General features: G+C 39.6%; 1 protein-coding gene across 1 annotated transcript in view; it reads left to right on the top strand.

Annotated features, from left to right (window-relative positions):
• The window catches only part of SNAP91 (synaptosome associated protein 91), an 86,234-nt gene that overhangs the window by 52,975 nt on the left and 6,146 nt on the right, over positions 1-27,113 (top strand). Inside the window, exons 15-26 of the mRNA XM_063124912.1 lie at positions 4,560-4,574; positions 4,743-4,910; positions 11,197-11,304; positions 11,875-12,150; positions 12,361-12,444; positions 12,603-12,674; positions 15,087-15,170; positions 17,818-17,901; positions 21,645-21,788; positions 23,431-23,580; positions 24,615-24,645; positions 25,112-25,226. Coding sequence (XP_062980982.1) covers positions 4,560-4,574; positions 4,743-4,910; positions 11,197-11,304; positions 11,875-12,150; positions 12,361-12,444; positions 12,603-12,674; positions 15,087-15,170; positions 17,818-17,901; positions 21,645-21,788; positions 23,431-23,580; positions 24,615-24,645; positions 25,112-25,226 — 1,331 coding nt within the window. The remainder of the gene's footprint in view (positions 1-4,559; positions 4,575-4,742; positions 4,911-11,196; positions 11,305-11,874; positions 12,151-12,360; positions 12,445-12,602; positions 12,675-15,086; positions 15,171-17,817; positions 17,902-21,644; positions 21,789-23,430; positions 23,581-24,614; positions 24,646-25,111; positions 25,227-27,113) is intronic.

Raw genomic sequence — 27,113 nt, forward strand, 5'->3', positions numbered from 1 at the left:
CTTGCACCCTACCTTGAAAGGCACCAAATTTAGCCACATGAAGGGTGGTGGGGGAATCCATCCAACTCTTGGCTCTATGCATCTGATGAAGTGGACTCCAGTCCATGAAAGCTTATGCCATAATAAATTTAGTAGTCTTTAAGATGCTACAATGCTTTTCGTTGTGTTTGACTTCTAACAAGCATTTGTATTTTGAAATGTGAAAGTGGTTCCTACTGTTTTCCAAAAAATAACAACAAAAATATCACTAAGCTTACTTATTATGATGAACAGACGTTACTACTGCTACTACTGTCAGCATGCATTCTGCTTATAGAGTACAAGAAAATAGATCCCTGCCCTGAGGAATGTACAATTCAAGATGTTTGGACACCCAAAGTGGAATGATGGGCAGTATCCAACAGGCACTTGCTCCACTGCTCATCCTTTTCTGGCCCACCGATTTCCTTCCTCAAGCGGTGGTCCTACCAATTCTATTCCGCCAGTGGGAGCCACCACTTACGCAAGGAAGATTTAGCGCTTCCTAAAGGCACCTCCAAAACAAGCGGAAAAGCTTGTCTCTGAAAGGAGGCAGGTTGGCAGAGTTCCTTTGTGCACATTGCACCAACCTGCCTCCTTCCAGAAATGAGTGTTTCCGTTCATTTCAGGTTGCCCTGGAAGCACTAAATTGCCATTGCACAAGTGGCGGGGGATGCTTGCGAATGCAGTTGGTGGTGCATGGGGGCATAAGTGCCCCATTGGATTCTGCTCAACTTCCCAACAACTAGTCTTGAAAATCTCTGCCCAACATCAGGGTTGTGCAATTGATCCAGCATACCCAGTGTGGCCCAGCAGATAAGTGTTGTGGCCGAACAAAACCTCTCTGTTTTGGGGGGAGGGGAGGGGGCTGCCTGGGATCACAGTAACAGGGTTTCTATAAAGCATTTGGCAGACAGTAATTCATAGTTGCTGGGTTGTGTTCTGCTTGCTGAGTTTTAAGCTGTGCAACAGCCCTTTCTTACTCCTTTCTCACAGATATGGCAGTGAAGCATCCATTGTTGTGATATCTTGTTAACCTTTATCTTTTACATGTTAGAAGTAGGGAATAAGAACTTTGAGATACCAAATGAATAGTCTCTCCACGAGCTCTCCTCCATTCCAGGGCATCTACCTATACTTGGTGCGGGGGGAGGAAAATGCAGGTGTTCTCAGCCACATGTTTTCTTTTATTCATGTGCTTCCCCTGGAGGGCAAATGTAAAATGAGAATCTCACCCATTTGCAACCATGGTATCAAAGGTGCTGCCACCTACAAACCCATAAGTGTACATCTTCCCCCTTTTTAGGTTTGATGAAAGATAGGTCCTGAATACGTTTGGCCCTGTCAATCGGGGCAAAACATGTTTAGCGCATTCTCATTTTGTCTGAATTCAATGAATGTTGTCTCAAATACCTTTCCAAACATGAGAAGAAGAAAACTGTTTTATCATCTACACCATCTTCCTCCAACAATATCTCATCCCTATACTATGAATGGGGAGAACAACTAGTGCTCCAACCAGACCAAACAATAATAAAAAACATTAATGAATTGTTGTAGGGACAGGTTATGGAGCTTTGCTGGGATTGGCCTAGGATGTAGTTTCCATTTCTTTATAAAGCATAAAAGAGCATTTCTGGTCTGGAGTGCTATAGCAGGACACAATTGCTTCTAATGGTGAAGTGAAATAAAATCTTTTTACAAATACGAGGGAGGAAAGCTGCTAACCAATAAGTTCCGAAAGATTTGCATGACAATAGTGCACAAAGTCCTCCAAACTTTTATAATTACTGTAGCTGGAAGGAGAGTCTCATTCTCCCAGCAATAGCGCAGCTGCAATTTGAGTGCAAGAGTTGACTTTTCCTTGAACGTATTCTTAAATGGAAAAAACTCACAACTTAACTGTACAGTAGTTAAGTGGCATGGAAAGTGACTTATAGGAAGTCTTAAAAACATTTTATTAAGTAACGTGATACAAGAAGATGCATGAAGGCAGTGACACTGAATGTTATACTTAAGATTATACTTTCATTCATCTTAATTCAATTTCAGGTTAAATAGTTGGTTTCAGAACCACTGTAGGATTATAGAAGATAACATGGACATAAAACATCCATCTGTATTCTTTTATTTTGTTCATTTGCTATTGTTGCTCATTTAGAACTAAATTATAATTCATCTGTCATGGCTGTCAACTTTGTGCTTACACACTGGGTTGGGCATTCACCACCATTGGTAGAGTAGTGAGTGCCCGTGGTATGCTATGTATGTTCATATTTTGGATTCCACCATAGGTCTCTTATCAAATGTATTCTGCTGGCTTTCATGACATTTCAAAGAATGCTGGAGGGGTGTTTGGAGCAGCAGCTAACTCCTAACAGTAAGGATGGGTGAACATGGAATGTTTCAGTTTGTTGAGGTTGTCTGAATTTTTCCTACAAGCTTGTTTTGCCTTGTTTACGTTCCCTAATGCAAGTGTCTTTTTTCCAATCGGGAAGAATGTGTTTTTTTTTAAAAAAAAAAAAGAAATGCAATTTTTAAAGTGTTTTAAAACATACATTTTTACCAACTAGAAATGTGCATTTTACACCATAGGCTAAAGCCTAAAAATGCAGATTTGGGGGAGGTTTGCAGAAAGGCGCATTTGCACAAGTGTGCACTTTCAAATGCAAATATATGTTTGGGAAGTTGCTAAGATTCCCTGGACATTACATTCCTGCTTACGAATAGGACATGTTCCTATGATTTGCAAACAGGAATGACATTCTTGTACATCAATAGCTAGCAGGCTACTAGTGTCATAAGAAAAGATCAGACCAAGGGTCCATCTAGTCCAGCATTCTGTTCACACGGTGGCCAACTATCTGTTGACCAGGAACCACAAGCAGGACACGGGGAGCAATAGAGCACTGGTTGGTGTAACAAGGACTTCTTGAATAATGCCTGTAGCAAGTAATGGCAAGCCAATTCCTTCCATGTCCGAAACGTATTTTTAATGTTTTCAAAAGTTTTAAACTATATAACAGTGATACACATAGACTCTGGTAAACCTATAAAATAAAGTACTCCATCTTTGTTAGAAATGTAATTGACTAAACCAGAAATAAAATACTCAGTCTTTGTTAGAAATGTAATGTTTGTGATCTGGTCTGGTGAATTTGAAATCTATTTTGGATTCTAAAGGACTTGGTGGAGAAGCTGCATTACGAATCAAAGGAGATGAAACAAACGAGTCTTTTTCCCCCCTCCCAGAGAGTCTTCCCTCTCCTGACCCTCTCATTTTAGTTTTTAGAGTTACCAAAGCCAGCTCAAGGCTAGTGGTTGGATGGGATATACATAGTTGACACTGATCTAGAGAAACAGTCCTGTACATAGATGAGTAAGTGTTGTTGTTTGCTACAAAGGAAACTGGAAACAAAAATGTAACAAAGCTATCTGGGATGATGGAGGGAATTTTGTAAAGCAGTAATTTTGATAACAGCAATTTCGGGCGCAATCCTATTCATGTTTAGGCAGAAAAAACCCTTCAACTCGTCATATGCCCCAGCCAGCCATTCTGGGAGTTGTAGGTTTTTCCCCGTCTAAACATGCATAGGATTGTGCTCTATGGGGCCTACAGTGACTTACTACTGGCAGCCAGCAGTGCTGGTCACAGTGCATGCGCAGCTGGCCCCTTCCAGAAACCTGTGTTTCCAGTCATTTGGAGTCTTGCCCCCGAAAGTGCTAAATCTCTGCCACCAGTGGTAGGGGCTGTGCATTGGGTGGCAGGGCCAACCATGCATGTGCCAGGACCTGTGGTGCTGGCCACCAACAGTAGGGCACTGTTGGATCCTACCCTAAGTCCTTTAAGTGCATAAGTGCCTGCTTAGCCTGTGGATTAATGAGTGAAATGAGATATCTAAATTGGATAATTCCTCTCATTTTCCTTTACATCTCATAGAGAAAGAAACTAGACAATGATTGACCGACTGAAATCGCTGAGGTTTTGCACCCCGATTTAAAGGCATTTATTTGCAGAGTGGGGGAAGGTGCTTTATTCAGAGGGGGGGAAAGATCAAAACAGTATTGTTGCAGTTGGCTTGATCGATGTTTACCTGTATTTATAAAATTCCATAACCTCTACTGCCAGTTGGATTGTGAATTTCTGTGTCAGTTCTTGATAAACCCTTTGAATTCCTTATAGCAGACTGAAGTGTATTAATCTCCGGTTCTCAATGGCAGCAAAAAATTAAATGGCACATACTTGCCTAAGGGAATGTATCAGGTGAATTCTGATTCTTTTAAAGGTGATTGTGTTCAGATGAAGCTATGGTAGGAATGGGTTCAGAGAAGTCTCAGCCACTTAAGAAGTCTTTGTTTTTAGGAGCTTTGGAAAAGAAAAGCAGACTGCATCATATAAAACCATATGCAGTGTACCTATGGCATATCTGGAATTAGAGCAGCATCCTGTTGATTTGAAATAGCCCCACATGTTGACTCTGGCAGTTCTGTTAACTCTCTTATTTCTTTACATTGCTATCTTCTAATGGACAATGTTGCAGACCTCTTGGGAGAGGGTGAGTAATGCTTGATTTCTAACCAGTTCCTGCAACTGAAATTTTTTAATATACAACTAGGCTAGGCCTGCAGCTGATTTTTTAAAATAATAATGTAGTATTAGTTAGGTTTTCACCTTCCTTTCTGCTCACTGTTTCCATTTGATCTTCATACATGAACACATATAGACAGTTTGGCTGCACTTTCCGGTGTTACCTCTGAACCGCAGATTTCAGATCCATTTGCACCAGAACCCACCCCAGCTCCTACAGCTGCATCTACTGAAATAACAACTGTTTCTGCTACAACTACAGCTGTTACTGCTACTACTGCTGCTGAAGTGGATCTCTTTGGAGGTTAGTTTAGCCCCTTAGTTTCATTCTCTTTCTCTCTCTCTCTCTCTCTTTCTCTCTCTCTCTCTCTCTCTCTCTCATTCCTTAACTCAAAACACTGTTAAAATCTACTAACGTTCCTTACTTTACCTACAGAATTGATCAAATGTATTTTTTGTTATACTTAGAAGTTTGAGGAGAGGACGATCCACATGTTAAGTTATACAGGGGTGGGCTGCTCTTGGAGTGTTCCCAGTTAAACACTGTGTGAGCCAAACTACACATGAAGATAAAGGTGTTGTATTAAATTGCATGAAAATCTACAGATAGCCAAGGGGGAGCAAATCCAGATAAGGACTATAGGGAAGGATGATATAAACCCCTTTTCCTCCTCTGCTGTGTTCCTGACAAATTCACGCCACCTCTAAGCTGCTATTTAACACAAGGGGAAGCTCCCGCTCGCAGCCAAAATGTAGCAGCCGTGCTACATTTTGAATGAAGCAGACCCGAGGCTTAAGTAGATAAGGGGAACTAGAATGTCCTTTGTTGGAGTATGACACACTGAAACTGGGTACTGTAGGCAATTACTATGGTGAATATTGCACAGGATTTCCCTGCACTTTGCCAGTGCGATGCCAGCGATCATTTCCTAATGCAGAAGCCAGTACTTGTAAGGTTTTCAACATGCTTGCGCTGCAGATAGCGGAAATGTATTTGGTATGGCCCTGCAGTGCAGTGCCCCAAAGGCTTAGCAAATTGCGACAAAGAGAGGCTTGGCTTTCCACGGTGTTATTTTAGTATTATTTTACTAAAAAGAAACTCTTCAGGAGAATCGGTTACCAAAAAATAAAAAGCGTATTGCACATGGGACATGTAGCTGATCAAGAGATTTGTCAGGTAAGCAAAATGTAACCTGTAGAACAGCTATGAAATTGTATCCCATTTTCAGAGTCTACTTTCAATATTTTAATGTGGCTTTAAAATAAAGCTCCCTATTTACCTTAGAATTTTTAAAATTGAAATGTTCTCAAACATTTATTGGACAACTGCCATACAGTTTGCTGTATTGTGTCAAGCAAAAGAAGAAAGAAAAAGCAGTAACTCAAAACACTGCATTTATGAGAATACACAAGTTTAGCACAATGAGAACTTGGCAGACTCCATTTCCTGTTGTTCTTCTCTCGTTGCTTTGCTCTTCAGTAGATCTAAAACCAGCTTTAACTTGTTCCGTTGCAGCTCAGATGCATGCTAACATGAGCTTTTTAGAATAGCTGGCATCAGTATTTTTGTGTGTGTTGAGATACACATGTTTAACATGAAATTGCCTGTATCTTAAGTTGACAGCATGTAAAGCTTTCTGTGTTTGGAGATGGTTACTTACAACATTTTTTCCCCAAGCGGGGTTTCTTTGAAGTCTCTACAATCATGATTTCTTCAGTTTCTCCTCTTCTTCCCAAATTTCCTTGCCACCCTCCTCTCTCAGCTGCTGGAGCAAGCAAGACTCTAGTAACGCAGTATAGCAATTGGCAGTGGGCAATGGGTGACAGTACCATGAGGACAAGGCTGGGAATAGCTACAGCAGCTTCCTCCTTAATTGCTGTAGGGCTATTTGGAAGCCGGATTTTCTAGGTAGCGGTCTGGCAATCCAATCTGCATCTAACTTTCCTCCTCCTCTTCTTCCTCACTCTCTCCTGTAATGTGGGCATGTCCAGGAGGCTTGAAGTGCAAGAATCAAAAATAGTATTCCGGTGCTTCTGAGCCCTAGACCACAGACTACTGGGGAGCTTCAGTGTATATGTCATCACCACCACCACCAGTCAACAGACTGTTGGGGACCAGCACAGAGTGCCACAGTTTGGAAATAACACTTATTTTTATCGTTATTGTACCTATGGCCTGATTGGAATCCACCAGGAGAAGAGCCTTTAGTGTAGTGGCCCCATCTCTGTGGAATTCCCTGCTCCTGGAGGTCAGGCAGGCACCTACCCCAGGCTGCTTCCTGAGAACAACTGTTTCAAGAACTCTTCCTCAACTGACTAGCCACTGTTTTTCTGGTTCCTTTGTTTTTAAATTGAACAATTTTAATTTGCCTTTTTAATCTTTCTTTTACTGTTTATACCAATGTTCACTGCTCTGGAATCTGTTAGATAATTGAGCGATATATGAACATTGGTGATGATCATGATCATTCACCTTAAACCCTGAGGGGCAGTCCAAAAATATTCACTGTAAGATTATGCCAACAAGAATACCTAGCTTGAGTTCTCTCTTCTCCTTCTCTGGTATACACCACCAGTGAAGGAGTTTGTCATTTATTTCTGAGCCAGGAATGTAGTTTAGACTATGGTTTATTGAAACAAGCCTGGATTTGAAACCATGGATTGGCCTAGGATAGTTTCAGTAAACCTTACTGTAAACTAAACACAGTTTCTGTTTGGCAGATATAATGATAAATCAAAGTTAGTTTAATCCAAGCATGAAGTATCTGTGGCCCATGGACCACATCCAGATCACAACGGTTCCCCATCAACTTCTTCCTCAGGCCTTGCTGAAGCTGCTTTCCCCTTCATTGCTGTAGGGCTATTTAGGGATTGGAATATTTTCTCTCTCTAGAAAATGAAGCATTTCTCAGTTCAGAGCAAAGAAAAACTTTTATCTATGATCAGTTGCTGATGAGAGATAAGAGGTTTTCCCTGCTCCGTGCTGACAAAGGGACATGAGAAAGATTTTATTTTTCAATTAGTCAATTTCTATTAGTCAAATCAGTAATTACTGCTGCTGTTATCAAAATTTAGTTACATTTATTGAACCATTAATTTTGTATTCATGGAATAATTTTTCCAAGACAATAACGGGAGAGACTTAAATTAGGACACAATCCTATGCATCTGGAGGGCCACAAGTTGCCTGCCGTAGCGTCCTTGATGTCCATGGTATTTTATGATGAGATTTGGAAAAAAAAACCCACATTATTATTTATTACTATTTCTCCAGCTTCACATGATGCAACAAGATACACCTACTATATGAAAGCCAGGTGTGCTGCTAGTGGGACAAATATTGAAGTTGTTTTTGGCAATAAAAAACACACACCAACAACTGCCAGCATTTCCCAGCCAGCCATGCAGGCTGGGGAATTCTGGGAGTTGCAGGACTTTTTTCTGTCAAAACTTACATAGTATTTCACCATTAGTGACTTAAAATCCAAGGTCAGTCCAATGTGGTGTAGTGGCTAAGGTGTTGGACTGGGAGTCAGGAGATCCAGGTTCTAGTCCCCACTCAACCATGAAAACCCACTGGGTGTCTTTGGGCCAGTCACAGACTCTCAGCCCAACCTACCTCACAGGATTTTTGTTGTGAGGATAAAATGGAGAGGAGGAGGATTATGTACGCCACCTTGGGTTCCTTAAGAGGAAAAAAGGCGGGATATGAATGTAGTAGTAGTGGTAGTAGTAGTAATAATAATAATAATAATAATCACAGATAAGTAAAAATGGATTAGCTTGGTGTCCGTGAAAAGTTCTTCCTGGGTATGCCAATCATTATCCAAAGGGAGAGGCGGGTAAGAAATTATTATTATTATTATTATTATTATTATTATTATTATTATTATTGCCAAATCAGTTGGATCATGGAAATTTGGCCATTGGGTTGTTACCATTAAATTGAAAATAGTTAAAAATGAGACATCCTTCCCGACCCTATTATTCATTCTGTACAGTGGCAGCAGTGGTGTTGCTTACCAAGCCTGTCTAGACAGTCAAACATGTCTCTCTCTATGACTATTGCCACCACTTGAAATTAGTAACTAGAAAGGATGTAGCACCACTGACACGGATCCTCCAAACCGCAGGTAGGCAAGCTTTTTGGTCTGTGGGCACATTTGACAAATTGGACAGGACTACAAAATGGCTAACGTGGTAGGTGTGGCAAAGGACAAGTAACTTACCCAAAAGACTGAGTACAAGGCAGGAGTGGGGTCTAAGCCCCAGCATACTATGTAACTCTTTTGAACCCACAGTTTTCAGTACCAACAGAAACCTGTTTCACAGCAATCTGTGCAGCCTAATGTGTTAATTGGAGAAAAAATAGCAGGGGGTAGGGCACCTTGGTGGGCACTAAGAAAAAGTGTCCAGGAGCACTTCGATGCACACTGGCACCACATTGTCCATCCCTGCTCTAAACAGTGCATCTGTGTGATGTTCACACAGAGTGAGATTGGCTAATGCAGCTTCAGTATTTGTCCCACTAGCAGCACACTCAGCTTTCATATGAAAGATTTATCTTGTTGCATTTTGGGAAGCTGGAGAAATTAGTAATAGTTAATGGTTTTTTAAATATCACCAAGTACAAACCATCAAATGTCATAGACATCAAGGACCCCAGGCTAATACCCTGGAAGACAGAAACAAACTTCAAAGTGATCTTGACAGGCTGGAGCGCTGGGCTGAAAACAACAGAATGAAATTTAATAGAGATAAATGCCAAGTTCTACACCTAGGCAAAAGAAATCAAATGCAGTTACAAGATGGGCTATACTTGGCTCAGCGAGAAGAATCTTGGAATTGTTATAGATCACAAGCCGAATATGAGCCAACAGTGTGAAGTGGCTGCAAAAAAAGCAAACGCTAGTTTGGGTTGCATTAAAAGAAGTATAGCTTCTATATCACGCAAGGTACTGGTTCCCCTCTATTGAGCACTGGTTCCCCTTTATTCGACACTGGTTCATCCTCATCTTGAGTATTGTGTCCAGTTCTGGGCACCACACTTCAAGAAGGATGCAGACAAGCTGCAGCGTGTTCAGAGGAGGACAATGAAGATGATCAGGGGTCTGGAAAAAATGCTCTATGAGGAGAGACTGAAAGAACTGGGCATGTTTAGCATTGAGAAGAGACATGATTGCACTCTTAAAATACTTGAAAGGTTTTCATACAGAGGAGAGCCAGGATCTCTTCTTGATCATCCCAGAGTGCAGGATACGGAATAATGGGCTCAACTTACAGGAAGCCAGATTCCAGCTGAAGATCAGGAAACACTTCCTGACTGTTAGAGCAGTACAACAATGGAACCAATTACCTAGGGAGGTCGTGGGTTCTCCCACACTAGAGGCCTTCAAGATGCAGCCGGACAACTACCTGTCAGGCATGCTTTAATGTGGATTCTTGCATTGAGGAGGGGGTTGGACTCAATGGTGTGATAGGCCCCTTCCAGATCAACTATTCTATGATTCTATGATATCACAGCAGTGGGCAACTTGTGGCCCGCCAGATGTTTTGGCCCACAGCTGCCATCAGCCCCAGCCAGCATAGTCAGTGGTTAGGGATGATGAGAGTTGTAGGGCAAGACATCTGTAGGGTCACAAGTTGCCCATCCTTGCTAATGAAAGTCCACCTGAACTAGAATATCTTGCACTACTTCTGTATAATGCCCAGGGTATGTTTGTGGAAAGTTCTAGAGAGTATTTTTTATCATTGTTCACCTTTACCAAACACCAAATGACCCAAATTCTGTTTGTCTGTTTGGTAGCAATGTGAGAGAAAAGCATGTCAGACTGGTTAGCATTACATATCTCAAACCTAGTAATTCAGAATATTTTTAAAATTACATACTGATGCTGTATGCTTGGTGTACTGATCTTCCAGTAATCTGTCTCCCTAGGGAACAGGCTTATCAACTTTGGGGATATTAGTGTAAATAATGTCATGCTGCAAGAACGTTAAGTTCAAGTGGGGATTACTGTCTCCATTCTGATTGCTCTAAAATTCAGGAACAGTTGTGATTATAGTACAAATAGCTGAAGTCTGTTGGCTTAATTTAGTTCATGAATCTTAGGAAATGACCAAAACATAGAGTTACTGTTGAGATATGTATGAAAGAGTTTGACAGAACAGGAAAATATTAATGTCCTAATTGCAAGTGGGTTCTCTTCATAATTTTATTAAGCCCATTAGTTTGATTCCCCCCCTTTTCTTTGGATGTGATGAAAGCATGCTGTTCAGTACCCTTATACAATGAACATCTTAACACCATTTTCTATCTGCACATTTTGGCTGTACGGCCGGTGTACATCACTGTAAGCTCACCTAGCATAAATAAGTTGGTTGAATAAACATGATGACTTCAGTTTAAAAACACTTGATGTCTGCAAACAACAATAAAAACATGCAGACGAAACCCAGAACACGCCATCCTTCAATTTGTATAAGGGAATCTTCTTGTATGCCATTTAACCTAGTTCTTTTACTATATTTTCTTCTTTTCTTTTTTTGTTTTATTCTTCTTAATTTCTGTTCCTAAAACTGCACTCAAGATGCCTTTGCAGCTTCTCCTGGTGAAGCCCCTGCAGCAGCTGAAGGGGCAGCAGCACCAGCTACCCCAACCCCTGTAGCCGCGGCTCTTGATGCATGTTCAGGAAATGGTGGGTTCCATCTCATTAGCTAGTCTGTCATTGTCGTGTGTGTCATACTAATGAAAATAAACTACATGGCAGTATATTTGTCTTTTTTCCCTTCTTAATATTTTCTCCCAAGTATTTGGGTAGTAGTTCTAATTTATCAAGAAGACCCCAAAATATTCAGACGCCAGAGGCATGCATTAGAGAAAAGTTATTAATTTTTTCCACTACAGCCTTTCTTTTTTCTTTTACTGAAAATTGCTAACAGTGCGGAACGTTACATGTTAGTCAATGGTATTTTGCTATGATTGCTTTCCTTCCTCTTATAACGGGGTTACTAAAACTTCAGAAGCCTTTTCCTCAATCTAACAAAACACCTCATATTATGGGAGAGAAAAGAGCTGTATATTTTTAATCCATTAGTAAAGATGCTGGAAAATGACATTAGCTATCAGTCTGTGTGTTTCTGTTTTGTGTGTATGTATAGTTTACTATATCTTGTGTGTACGGTTTTAATCCACACTGTGTGTGGTTTCTCCCAATCTCCTTCCCTACTGATCCTATGTATATATTCTGCCCTTTCCTTTTTACAAGACCCCTTTGCCCCATCAGAAGGCAGTGCAGAGGCTGCACCAGAGCTGGACCTCTTTGCTATGAAGCCAACCGAGACCAGCGTTCCTGTAGTTACCCCTACAACTAGTGCAGCCACTCCAGTTCCTGCAACCACTCCTACTCCAGCTGCTGTCGTGGCCCCTCCAGCCCCTGCTACAACTGCTACTACTACTGCCACTACCACTACTGCTACCACGTCTGCTACTACCACTACTACCACCACCTCTGCTCCTCTTCCTGCTCTAGATATCTTTGGTGGTAATTTGTTTTTAACTCTTTTTTTAATTGAAAAAAGTGTTCCTGGGTGAATTGAACTCAGATGTACAGCATATGCAAATAATCTTTTGCATGTATACTGTATGTGACAATTACACTTGGAAAGAAACAAAATCTCCAGTTGGAGCTGCAAAAACTACCGAGCCTTGTCTCCTAGAAATGAGTTAAAGACATGTATGTTCTTGATCTTAGATTTGTTTGAGTCTGCACCTGCTGATGTCCCTGCAGCAGCACCTAAGCCAGATGCTACTCCTAGCATAGACCTGTTCGGTACAGGTAAAAAAAAGAGTTCCCTCTTTTCCTTTAATAACCCAAACTCCTTCCTCTCCTAACTGCTTTTCTATTTGATTAGTGTTTTTTTGTGAAATGTAAAGATCTTTCTCTGTTTCCATCTTCACTTACTTTCTGCTTCCTTTTTCTTTGACTTTTGGAAGATGCTTTTTCTTCTCCACCAACTGGAGCTTCTCCTGTACCTGAGAGTTCTCTCACTGGTGATCTCTTATCTGGTGAGTGCTTGTTATTAGTCATCATTTTCCCCATGTGTCTTATAACCCTTCCAAAGTATGCATAAATACTGTTCTAGTGAAGATTTTGACAACTTTTTTTAAAAAAATCACTGTCAATATTGAGTTGATCTCTTAAATGTCTCTCATGTATAACTTCCTTTGCGTTTGAGTCAATTCTCACAGTAAAGTTTCTTGGAGGACTCAGAAGATTCTTTCCAGGCGGCCCCATTGTGGTTCAATCCCACCTCCTGCCACGGACACTCTGAGGCTTTGGGCAAGGTCCTTCACACTGTATAACAGGTGTGATGAGAGCTAACCAGCCTTTATTTATTTATTTATTGCATTTCTGTACCGCCCAATAGCTGAAGCTCTCTGGGCGGTTCACAAAGATTAAAACCATAAAGACAATTCAAAGTATAAAACAAACAACAGTATAAAAACACAGTATAAAAGTATAATATAAAAGCACAACCAGTATAAAAGTACAATATAAAAGCACAACCAGGATATGAGAGAGCAAAGGCAAGGAATTTGTAGGAAAAACTGGAAGCAGCCATTTGAAGCACACTCACTAGAGACTTAGAACTCAGTAGGTCTTACCTTTGGAGTGAGCATGCTTAAGATCACAGTGCAAATGTTCTATGAAAGTGATTAAAGTACTAGTCATATCACTTAGTAAATTTGGAGATGTTTTTGGAAGGACGTTTTTCATAAGAAAATTGCTCCCTGAGGTCAGAGAGCAGATAACATGAGCCGCTATCACAAGATGTTTCCTGGGCAAGTTCACACACTCTTCCTTCCATTGGCAGCATGTAGATTTACACCAAGTCTGGAAATCTTGTTTGAATGGCCATAAATGTAACCTTTATCTTGATATTGGTTAGTACCATTGTTCTGTTTGCAAGTTCCACATATAGGTTTGGTTATGGTTATGGTTTGGTTTGGTTTTGCTTGTGCTGGAAAATCAGGCTGTTTGATGGTGTGCAATGTCATATTTATTTAGTACCTTAGCACAAGCTGGTTTAAGTCTGCCTCCTCAGCACAACTATAGTGCATGACTCTTTAACAGAACAGTATGTTAAAACCAGGAGAGATCAAGCTGGGATGAGTTTCCCCATTCTAACAAACAGTCCTGTGGGGTTCCAACTGGGAAGATGAACCTTTTCACCACTACCTTTTGCTCTTTCCTGTCCATGCTCTGGAAAACACTTGGTAGAGAGAAAGATGCCCAAATCTCACCTAATGTCTTATTCCTGAGTCAGCTGGAGAAACTGCTCTTCTTGTGTAGATTTACTAATCACAGTCCTGTTGGATACTGCTCATATCTCTGAGACAACCATTATTCCGGAAGTGAAGATTGAGCTTGCTTAAAATTTGAGAAAAGTCCTGCAACTTAGACAGCATTGGCATGATCATGTAATCAAGCAGTTTTAACTGAAACTAAATTCTCCTTCACACATTATTGCCGTGAAGGATCTTCATGTGACTAAAACGGAGTGGGTCTACAGTGCTGCCCCCACCCTTAACTTTGTGCTTTTCTACTTAACTCTGCCCACTATCCTCAGTTTGTACATATAAAGGCTTTCCTTCTCACCTGGGAATGCTGTGTGATTCCTGATCATGTGGAGCATCCTCCATGGATACAGGCAGCTTCACCTTCAAACTTTTGCTCAGTGCATGGAAGTTAGGCACAGTCATGTTAGTGCTGATCACCAGCATGGCCCCACTTCTTTTAATTCCTGAGTAACACATGAAGAGTCTTGTAGCACCCTAAAACCTGCAGATTCATTGGGTCAGTTCAGTTGTAACCCTAAGCCATAATTTAGTGTTACATGAGCAAGTCTGCTCAAGTATCCGGCTCATCTCCCCTCCCTCCCCAGTCTTGCATGTGCCAGAGGAGGGAACCAAGTTTTACATTAACAGGAGTTCCCCATTCCATGCAAACTCCCAGAACTTTGGTTAGTTTAAACTCTGGTAGGTTCTAACAAACCAGATGAATAAACCATAGCATGATCCTGGCTTGTTTGAAATGATCAGTGTTCTTTGAGTTTTGACAGAATGGGGAACTCCGGTTAGTTTAGAAGCAGAGAGGATTGGGAGGTGGAATATGCAACCCTGCGGCTCTAGCAGACACATTCACATAATGCTGTGCAAAGTTCAAATGTATGCAGGATAAATAGAAATTAATGGAGAACTGTATCTTTGTTAAAGCTACATTCCACTTGTAATATGCTCTTTTAAAGTATAGTATGAAGAACTGAATTTGGATAGTGTATGATAACTGTAAAAGAAAAGTGTGTATACTAGTATCTCAAAAGTCAATGAATATTTACCATATTGTCATGGATTCAAGGTAGTTGGGTCTCATCGCTCCTTATTTGCTGATACTAAAATATACCATGCTTACTGCAGTGGATGCATTTGCAGCACCATCGTCCCTGCCCACTGCCTCCCCAGCTAAAGTGGACTCTTCAGGTGTGATTGACCTGTTTGGTGGTGGGTATTGCTTCTTCTCACCATTACAAAATGTCACGTTTCATTTCAATTCCATTTCATTTTTCTTTGCTCCAATTTAAAATTTCTTAACAGTTTTTTGTTCATGGAACGTTGCAGCTGTACATGCATTTTAACTGTTGGCTATTAAATAAAATGTTGGATTCTCCCCCCCCCCCCATTTTGTCATTCTATCCTTATTTTCATTAACATTCCATGCATGGACTAGCTTTCTTGCTCAAGTAACTGCATCATTACATTCTTCCACTAGTCATGTATAGTTTTGAGTGCTTTGCAGTGATGCTTCTGTGTGGCATACTTATTTCTCTTGCCAGCTACCTAATGTCTGTAAGGGGTAAGAGTTGGGAGACTTTGTGTTTCCCATAGGAGTGACGTGAAAGTCGATTCCAGTTCTATGGAGTTGGTTAGAAAAGGGTGGACATCTTGGAAAACATTTTGCCATCTATGGGCTTTGTGTAATTACTAAAAATACCTACTGCTTTTAAATTCTCAAATTTGTAGGTAGAGGCACAACTGCAGTAAAGCCTGAATTGTGAAATCTTTATTGCTTTTCTACCTAGAGCAGAAATTGCCCTTTGTAATTTGCTACTCAATAAAGCATTGTCTTAAACACATGAAAATGACATAAAACAATAACGACATATTAGCAACAGTGAGGGAACACAACACATAATGTTTGCTGCAGTGCCAGCTGTTTACACTATAAGAAAAAAACATATATATATATATATATATATATATATATATATATATGGGTAAAGCACAGAATTTCAGCAAACATTGTGGAAACCTATCACATTTACAAGGTGGTTGTAAAAATGAGTCACTGAATTTGGCAGCACACTCACTAAAACTCATTAAACTTTGTCCGTTCAAAATGTCAAAGCTAAAATTTCTGTGAAATCTTCCCCGCTGAAATAGTAGCACATGGCCTTACTTTCTATGAGGTCTTCAAGCTTTGAAGCAGAGTGGGGGAGGGGGAGGTTTTTTCGTAGACCACAAAACCTCCATCTAGACCAGAGGTGGGCAAGCCACATGTGGCCCTGTGGCCTTCCCTCTGTGCAGGTCCTGATGCTCCCACATCATCGTGCTTTCACCATGAGGAGGAATAGAAGGACTAGCAAGAGAAAGAGATGGGCAGGCAGCCAAGCACATGTGCAACCTAGCCACAGACCGTGGCGCCTTGAGCGTTTCTACACTGCTGTAGGAGTCATGCTGTTTGGTTAGGAATCAGACCGGCACATACATGCATGGCATCTAGAGCAGCATCAGAACAACAGCCTTTTTCTCATGTAGGCTGTTCTGAATTTAGGGGAGCCTGGGGTGCAAAGCAACAGAGTATCGGGAAACGGGCAGCAGAGCATGCACATGTGTGCCTTTGTGTGTGTGTGTGTGTGTGTGTGTGTGTGTGTGAGAGAGAGAGAGAGAGAGAGAGAGAGGATGGATATGGATGATGAATTCATTCCTTTATTTGGATATTTATACATTGATGAAGGACAATGTATAGATTGTATAACCTCAGCATTCCAGTGACGATGATAGATTCAGGAGTACTCCCTTGCTGTGTACTTGCTCCTTCAGGGAGAATAACCACATCCAGTGTCAATTGCACATCCCCCATCTAGACAGAGGGGCCACCCCCTGGCAGAACCTCAGTCTTACCTTGATTGAGCCTCAGTTTATTGGCTCTCATCCAGACCCTGGTTCAGCACATGCACTGTCACATCTGTCTGAGATGAAATGGAGAAGTAGAGTTGCTTGTCATCAGCATTCAAAAACACTGGATGACCCCTCGCAGCTTTTTCATGTAGATGTTAAACAACATGGGAGATAGAATCAAGTTCTGTAGAATCATGGAGTACACCCCAGGCACCACTCTGGAAATTACTGTTCAGGTAAGAGTGGAACCACTCCTCTATCCACTGCCAGTATGAGGACACTGACCAATTTCCATGGCCCTTGACTTCAAAACAGTTGCCCACCTCTGAGCTAGATTGTTCCCAAGTGATTTGCTCCAGATCAGTGGCTACAAACTGGTAACTCGGTAGGAGATTTTCTATTACTAAGTAAAGAAATAAAAGGCTTTCACTCTGTGCTAAGTACTTATATAGGACTGCAATCACACACTGGGAGTAACTTCTATTTAACTCAGTGGGACTTTCTTCTGAGTAGACATGTATCTAATGCAATGTTATTATACAGTCCATAATATATAAATATGACTATTTACCAAGATGTGCGTGTAAGCACTTAGTACACTAGTCATCTCTCTTGTCTTGCTAGTCTTGAGCAGAATCCACTTCCGTGGATTTCTGATCAATCATAAAATTGTGACAAGACTTACCAAGTGTTTACATGCACACCATGGCAAGTTACCACTCCACACGTTTCGTAAGATGGTCTCTATGGACCCTTCCTTTGCTTCCTTCTAGAAAGGCTGCCTGTCAAAACTACTATGCTTGAGGCTGTCCTTTCTCTTTTACTGATAGACCTTCCTCTACAACCATGAAGGATGTTTGTCATGTTGGTAGTTCATGGTTGTATTTCTCCTCCCCAAACTGATAAAATTAATATATTCATTGTTTAAATCCTCTTGCCTTTTCTTGTTGCCTCATGGAAAAACCTGTAGATGCTTTTGGAAGTAGCGTGCCTGAACCCCAGCCTGCAACCCAAGCTGCTTCTAGCGCCTCCGCTTCTGCTGACCTATTAGCTGGTAATGAAAAATAATTACATGCCATTCTTAATTGGGTGGGGGTTGTTTTTGCTTTGGTGTAAACCAATATTTCTGTACTCTGACATGGATATTGGGCAACTGTTCATAGAAGTTGGAGGCCTCACTTCATTTGCTACATTAGAAACATGTTTCTAAGCTAATAGAGCATTGCAATATTCTCTTCCGCTATTCAGGTTGCAGAAGATATTTCTGCAATGAACAGCTTGGCATTTGCAGAATGATGATGAGTCTGACAAATTTCTTTAGCCTTGGTGTACTCCATGTGGACAATCTAAGAAACTTTCCATTACACAGACGGATTATTCATATCCTGCACTAAAATAAAGCTTGTACGTTGTCCTGGGCTCCTTGGAGAAGGAACAGGGTAAAAATTAATTAAATAAAATAAGGAAAAATTCAGCAGCAAAACATCTTCAGAATGAGTTGGATGATTTGAGGTATAGCTTATAGGAAAAAAATGGGAATAGAACTGGAGTCACCTAAAATGATTTTTCCACACAGCATTAGCTATACCAATACATCTGTAAGAGGGAACTGGAGAATGTAAGGTATACTATGCTTAGGGTGCTTCCATGATGACAAGTATGTTTTTATCTTGCATGTTTGCTGCAGAGGCATCCTTTCCCATGGGCTCTGTTTCTATTTGGCCCTCTAAAATTTGGTGTAGTTTAATATGATGTGCAATAGCAAAGCTCTCCATTACTAATAATTAACAATGCTATTACTAATAAGCAATATATTTACAGAGTAATTGCAAGTTCATTAGCTTTTTTTTTTTTTTTTTTTTTTTTGGTAGTCCGAAGTGAATTTTTGTAGTCCAAAGCAATGTAGAGGTGAAGCCTTTAAGTCATAAAAGCCTCATTGCCAAGCACTTAGCTTTCGACCCTTTTGATTCCTAGTTTTTGAAGGTGTATATGGTTTTTAGACATTTGGTAGTAATAAGACTGACTCTTAAACTGTACTCTTACCTGTATATATTGTTTGCATACTAACAAAAAAGCATGTTAATTTCTCAGTCGCTTTCTCTCACCTACTGCCAAAGGTTCCCTTTCTCAAATTACAATACATTAATATAACAGATGAAAAGGTGGATCTGTGATGGAAATGAGTGGGTGTGCTTGTCAAGTATACCTTTTAACTTCAGTAATTGCTAATTCATTTCTGACTGCCATACAGGAGAAGGTATTTACTACTTAGGTGTTAATTTATTGGAACCAAGATTCTTGAAAGACAGGAAAGGAATTCTAAACAAATGCAGAGGACGGTTCTTTGATATGGATGCACTTCCCCATCAACATACATTTCTGAACCAAAGAGGAGGATTGGTGTGTGTTCCACAGTACTTATTGGAGATGGAGCATATGATTCTCTTATATTATTGCTGATAGCAGGAACATGTACCTTTCACTTTATTCCTCACTCAGGACAGTTGCAAGCCATAAACAGTATGCAAGCTAACACATGTATTTTGCAGATGATTATCTAATTGTTAGAGTCCCTTTTTTCCCTTGTCTGTTCATAGAAAAGGGTCAGAAATAACTTTTGAGTAGTCTGAGCTGCTGTTGGCAGTAATAAAGAGCAGTAGCATATGAACTCTTGGATCACATCTTAGGTCACCTATGAACTAATCTTATATATGAGCTGCCTTTCTGGATTATGTCCACCCAAAGCTGGTAACAACAATAAAGCTATACAGAACATTGGTACCTCCTCCATTCCTTATATGGAAATAACAAGAGTATCTGTCTTTGCAAGATAGTTATAAAGATTACTATGAGCTAGTGCAAACCTAACCATAGTTAAGGGTTTAGGCTGAAAGATCATATACTCTGTCTGCTCTTGCACATTAATTCCTTTTGTCCCCCTCTGCATTGGTCCAGCATTACAGCTAACTACTACCAGCACTGGTTTGAGTACACTTGAACTCCAGTTGCAATGGGCTGATTAGGAATATGGTTAATAAGCTATGGTTAGTCATTCCATCGTCATCAGATCTCATATAGACTGGGAAGAAGGCATAGGATGGTAGTCCAATAAGGCCTGGCCTGTCAATTAAACAGAGAATTTTGAAGATTTTGTTCATTCTCTTAGCATTTCCAGCAACTCGTAGGAGCTGTCTTTCCCCTCTTCTAGTGTGCCTGGGTGTCAGCAAGGAGGGTAGGATTCTGTCTTCCTCCAGGTGTCTGTTTTCATTTTTGGATACCTGGACCTTCTGACGCATATGCTGTTTTAGGTTTTCAGTGAGAGCCTTGAAAAGCAGAAGTAGCAATAAGTTAATTAGAAAACATTCAATCTGACAAATGAATTTTGTTTTAGATTTAGAGTTCAAAAAAACACATTTGTTTTTCTTAATTAAGGGCCAGACTAGGCATTGTATGCAGATACATGTAACTTTATCCAGAAGCTCTTCTGTAAATTGAAAAGTAGCCTCCTGAGGTTGCTGTACAGCTTGGAGCAGTTGTGTGTGTGAGTGCTTAACATCATCCCTAAGGGGTGTTTGTCCAGTCAAAACCATGCCTCCTCTTCCCAAGCTATTATTATTATTATTATTATTATTATTATTATTATTATTATTATTATTATTATTATTATTTTATTTATTTATTTATTTATTTATTTATTTATTTATATAGCACCATCAATGTACATGGTGCTGTACAGAGTAAAACAGTGAATAGCAAGACCCTGCCGCATAGGCTTATATTCTAATAAAATCATAATAAAACAATAAGGAGGGGAAGAGAATGCAAACAGGCACAGGATAGGGTAAACAGGCACTGGGTAGGGTAAACAGGCACTGGGTAGGGTAAAACTAACAGTATAAAGTCAGAACAAAATCAGCAAAGGCAAAGAGTGACACATTCATTCCTCATCCATCACTCCTTCCCAAATCAACTTTTTAATTTTTTTAAAAAAGCATGGTCAAATGCCATCTAAAGGATCAACCTTGCTGAAGCTAATTGGGTTTGGGTCTGGTCAATGCCTGCACTGGATTGGAAACCACCTCAGAACCATGCGTGCCACCTGGAGGTCCATGAAAGAAAGGCAAGATGCAGATGCAAAAAAGCTGGGTGTAGTATCAAGTTTGGCCCTATTTCACATGGAAATGAGATGAATGAATGGTTCACGGTTTAATTCTCTAAAAAATGTTTTGTAACAGTTAAGAAGAAAATGATTTCTCCTTTCTATACATTGAAGAAAGTATAGGACTTTGATTACAACCTCTATTGGCAACTTTAGTTAAGATTCAAAACTGTCGCTGTCGCATCCTACGGCATTGCATTTTCATAACTGCATTGGAAACATTTAGTATTTCAGCCTCTGGGCAGCAGGTTGTTCTACAGGCAGAACTGTGCAACTATACAACTATGTCTGGAGTTCTTGAAGGTTATTGGTGATCATTTTAGCAAGCCTTCACAATTCAAACAATGAAAAGAATTGCTGAGCTCTTTATCTCCTCCCAAAAGCTGGGCAGGTGCTGGAGAGCCACAACTGATGACGTTGGAGAGTTGGATGGTGGTGGAAAGGCAAGTCAGTATCCTTTCCCTGACCCACTCGAGATGTTGGTATTCACCGACTGAGCTGGGACTGGGGTAAGGAAGAGTATGCATTTCCCCCCCAAGTTAGCTATAAGGCTTTTCAGTTCTGTGTTTGTGTGTGAGAGAGAATTGTCTGTGTTCATCTAATGACTTGTTCCTTTCTCCCTCTTTCCCTTGTTAAAGGCTTCGGAGGTTCTTTTATTGCTCCATCTCCATCACCTTCCCCCGTTACACCAGCTCAGGCTACTATGCTACAGCCCAACTTTGAAGCAGCCTTTGGAGCTTCCCCTTCCCCTTCCCCTGGTGGCACTTCCTTTGATCCCTCAGGTGAGTGAAGGTTTTCCTGTGCAGTTTCAAGAACTTCCCCTTCATTTCCGAAATGCAATGCTGATGTGCAGAGGGTGTTCAGGAGTTCCTCAATGGTACAGATATCTTCCTGCCTTGTATCCCTTTGAAATATGTAAATACCCTAGTATTTAATGTATAATTTGAAAATAGTAGTTCCTTCTGTTCAGTTATCCTCAGTAAGGTTTCAACACAGATCAAATCCTCTCTTTTTGCATGAGCTTTTTATGCATGCCTGTTTAAAAGGAGCTCCTCGGAGATCACAGACCCTTTGTACTGTATACTCAGCATATGGATGTGTGGTCTTGCTATTGTTGCTGAGCCTTTCCCAAGCATGCATGGCACCAAAAGTTAAATATAACTGAGCTCCAGGGTATTCTTCCCTTGACACAAAGCTTAACTTTTCATCACTGCTCTGTCGTTTCTGTTTGTATCTCTTTCATTCTATACTTCCATGCTGGGGCCTTGCTACAAATTTGCAATTTGGGTGAGTTCTGCAACAGAATAAGTAAAAATCAAATAGTTTAGTATTGCTTTGCTTTATTTGATTGCTTGCCAGAGCATAGTGCAACTCTGCTTACTAACATTAGCATGCACATCTGATGTGATTAGGTGTATTTGCCATGTAACATTGGTCTAGGTTACAAATTGCTACTTAATTAAGTGTAGAAGGGTGATATCAGCTGGGTTCTTCTGGTATCTTTTCCAAAGATGATACCTGAACTGGTAAAACTAGGCTAACTCATGTCAGTATTGGATTCTTTCTGGTAACTTTTAAAGCTACCATTCTTAAACAGAATACATTATGTAAGATGTAGATACTAGAAATGAGGTACTTCTATGGGGTGGGAGAATTCAGCTTATAGTTTCTTTTCCAATGGACTTTACAAAGATAAAAACCATGGCTTTAACCATGGTGCTTTAACCACAGTGAATAAAGCAAAAAGCCCTATTCACCATGGTTTAAAGTGTCTTCTGAACACAGCATGGCTTTCTGACTTAACCACCATGGTTAAAGCCATGGTTTAAGGTGTCTTCTGAATGGGCCCATAGAAACTTCCCAGGTTTATCTGTCAATAGCAAATAGAATCATTGCCATATGATATCCCTAACTTTTCTCTTTACCATATCAGAAAGTAACAAATACCCATGAGAAGATTCTTGTAGCATAATATGTGAATTGACCTTCATTAATAAGTGTGTTTCGTTGTTGTTGTTGTTGTTGTTGTTTTAAAAAACAGGCACAAACTTTTATTTTTATTTTGGTATAATTTCATAATGATAGTTAATGATGTTAAATAGTTACTAATGTTGAAAATGCAGGATGTGCAACATCTTAAGAGTTTTCATGGTTAAAATAAGTTAGTGATCATTTAGGCATTTGTCTTGTTGAACTAGAATACATTATGTTCAGGATTAGTGTATATTTCAATGTGTTAGTCAAATAGCATGCATGTCTTCCATTGGCATTACTTTGACATTAAATTTACATGATTGTACTAAAATCTGCAGTGATTTGTATGTGTCAACGAAGTTCATGATTGACCATTTAGATATCTGTTGCCTCTAGATTACTTATACAACAGACTGCTGCCCTAAACTACAGTTCTTCTTAAATTTTCAGTGTTTGATGGCTTAGGTGACCTCCTTATGCCAACTATGATGCCATCTGGTCAGCCTCTATCTGCTTCAGGCACAGCCGCTATTTCTGCTTCAGCTGCAACCAAAGGCATTGGAAGTGATCTTGATTCCTCTCTCGCAAACCTAGTAGGAAGTAAGTTGGAAAAACGGCTGGGCCTGAAAGTGATTGTGTGTGGTGTGTGACATATTGTACTCATCAGTCAGACCTGAGCTATAAGAACTTCACTCAGTATGCATCTTTTCAGATATGCATTGTCCGTTTCTTAGATATTGCAAAAGGATGTGTTTCTTCCCACTATAGGAAGACAAAGTGATTAGGTTTTCATTTAATATGTGACAGGAAATTCCTGTTCTCATCCTGAACTTTGACACTGAGGTGCAGATTTTGTATATTGCTGAGTTAGCTTGTTGTACAGTGGAAGCTTAGCGTATAACTTAGATTTTTTTAAAAAAAATTAAATAGCAAATAGTAGAATAGTGATTTAAACTTTCAAGAGTGGCATTTTTATCCTGGTTGTGCTTTTTAAACTGTATTTTGTATTTGTGCTTTTAACCTGTTGGCTGTTTTATTATGGTTTTAATTTTTATGAACCGCCCAGAGAGCTTTGGCTATTGGGCGGTATAAAAATGTAATAAATAAATAAATTTAAACTCAGTAGTCCAGAAACTTACGTTTGTGGTTTCATGAATGACCAGCTGATGCTGTCCTAAAATAAGCTTTGATTTCTTAGTATGCACTGTTGATTTAATAGTCAGTTGAAAGTAATCAAGACCATTTATTTGTAAAAAGATGCCCCCACACACCCCAGAGATCAGATAGAATAATAAAAAGACTTCTTTCTGTTATATGAAAGTGTAGGAAATCTTTTTTATATATGGATGATCATGCATTATTTTCATTTCTATTATCTTTTCATAGATTATATAGCTTAAGCAGCTAAATAAATGCTGCTTAAGTCAGTCAACCCTAAGATGTTAGTAATTCAATGGGTTTACAAGCACATTCATTAGTAAGAGGTTTCATTCTTCAGGCATGTAGATGACTTGTAGCAAGAACTGTTGAAACAAAACAGATGTTGATGGGGCATGATTATATGTGAAATGGGCAACTAATTAAGACTTCTATCACATTAAACAAATTTTGAAATCACTTCTTCATCTTTGCAGATCTTGGAATTTCTGGTACTACAACAAAGAAGTAAGTAGCTACTAAAATCAAAGTTCCAGATGTTAGTATACTTTTCAGTGGCTTGCTTCCTGTTTGCAATGATTCTAGCATAATATTCTAGTCAGTGTTGTTAAAATTCTGTTTCTCTATAAATAGTCTGTCAGTTCTTCTGTATTTCTTCAAATCCTTTATTTGGAAAAGTGAAAAATTAAAGTGGTCTTGTCAGCAAAATTCTGAACACTAGATTTTTAAAAATCATTTTCTGAGAGGTCACAATCATACAACAGAATGGAACAGTAATACTTCTCATCCGTTTTTGGCATGCTGTATATTTGTCTACATAGTGAAAATTAAGGAACATTCTGCCATATCAGTTTGTAATTTTTAATAGCCAGTAGTAGACAAATTTAAACATACTAATAAGGTTCCAACCCCAAATCTTGCTCTGTTTTCAATTCTGCCCCTTAGTAGTGTTCTGTATCCTTGCCTGTCTTAGGGGAGATCTGCAGTGGAATGCAGGAGAGAAGAAGTTAACAGGAGGAGCCAACTGGCAACCAAAAGTAGCACCTGCAACATGGGCAACTGGCGTTCCTCCAAGTGGTGGCCCTTTGGTACGTAGTGTTATTGGATGCTACATATTTATGGAGCGTTGCATATGAAGTATGATTGGTGATATATTGGGAAACTATGATTGCAGCAATAAGATCTGCCATGAACAAGAGCTTTGTCTTCCCAGAGAATCATCATTATCCTTCCAGCTTGTCTGCTGCAAAACTTGAAGTCTGTTTTCACTAACGTTAGAAAGTTTTTAGGAAATGTATATCCCATCCTGCCATTGTTTAAATTGTAGTGTTATCTTATCACTTGTTCTAGCACCATAATTCTTCCTCATTGCTCAAGTAAAAACATGTTTTGAGTCTATGCCTAGTGCAACTTTAGTATAATTCCTCCTAAGCAATTTTTTTCAGGATTAGGCTGTTGCTACAGCTAATAATAATACAGCGAATTGTCAACTGCTGAAAACTGTAAAACTGTGTACAAGTTTTGCCTGTGAGTAAGTGTACTATTTCTAATAAAAAAATTCTATAATTAAATATTACAGGTGTTTTCTTGTAGTACATTATTATCTTTCAGCTTAAGAAAAACCAATGAGCAATACCCAATGGGGTGCTTATGTACCCAATGATTCTTTTGCATGCCACTGATTCCTTTCTGCTAGCAGCACCCGCCTCTTGCGTAGTGGAGATTTAACACTTCTGTTAGACAAGCAGAAACGCTCATGTCAATGGAGCTCACATAAGGGAGATCCACGACCCGTCCCGATCCAAAAACAAGTGTTTTCTCTGCTAAATCCATTTTGTGTAAGCTGTGGATCCTGCTTGCTCAATGGAATCCTTGGGATCCATTGCTTGCAGAAGGGAATCGACATGGCACAACAGAATAGCTAAGAGCATAAACACCCCGTTAGATACTACCGACTATTCTGAAAAAGCTATATGTTATACAAACTCCATTTGTAATGAGTTTTTTTCCTTACCAGAAAGGTTGGACAATTGTTCTTTATGTAAGTAGCCTTTCATTATAAAGTCTTACTAACTGAGACACTTGGCTACTAAACTAACTATTCTCTGTCTTTACAGCTAGTTTAAAACTGAGCAAATTTTCAATTTCCATGTTATTGGTTCTTACATGTATTGGTTGAAGTAACTTTACAATCCCTTTTAGATTCTATTCTACTCAAAAGTTGCTGTTCAAGGATATCATTGCTTTTATTACAGTGCAAGAAAATGACAGGAATGCTTCCCTAAGCCTTTTCAATGTTAACGTATCTTCGTTATAGTTTAACTTTTCCAAAACCAAATAAGGTTGTAATCCTATACCCGCTTATCTGGAAGTAACTCCCATTGCAGCTTTACTTCTAATATACATGTATATGATTGGGCTGTTACAGTATTAAAATGGAAAACTTAGACAAAGGGCATGACCCAGAATAAATTAGTTGAACGAAGTGCCCATTGAAATCAATTGGACTTAAGTCATTACTAACTCGCACTATTTTTATTTATTTTTTTGGAATAAGCAAGTTTATGAACATGTACAACCATAATTTTATTTTTCATGTTATGATATTCTTTGTTGTTATTAATATAATTGTAGGTTGACTAAAAACATTTCTTCGTCTTACATAAAGTAATTTTAAAATATTAGTGTGGGATTCAACCCGAAGTGTATAACTAAAAGTATTTTGGTAAATGGGGTTCATTTGTTTTTGTTTGTCTGCAGTAGACAAGCATGACAGATGCAACTGGAAAGCCAAGCTGACATGTAGTCTGGCATCAAATGAGCGTTGGCTCATCTGGAAGTAACAGTCTATCTGAGTCACATCATTACGTTGATTGTACATGCACAGGTTCTTCGGTTCACACAATCATAAACCTGCAAGGCATAGAGAGCCCTTATATATGGCTGGGAGTTGAAGGACTTTTTTCTATCTAAAA

Source organism: Elgaria multicarinata, chromosome 4 (assembly GCF_023053635.1).
Source record: "Elgaria multicarinata webbii isolate HBS135686 ecotype San Diego chromosome 4, rElgMul1.1.pri, whole genome shotgun sequence".
NCBI lineage: Eukaryota > Metazoa > Chordata > Lepidosauria > Squamata > Anguidae > Elgaria > Elgaria multicarinata.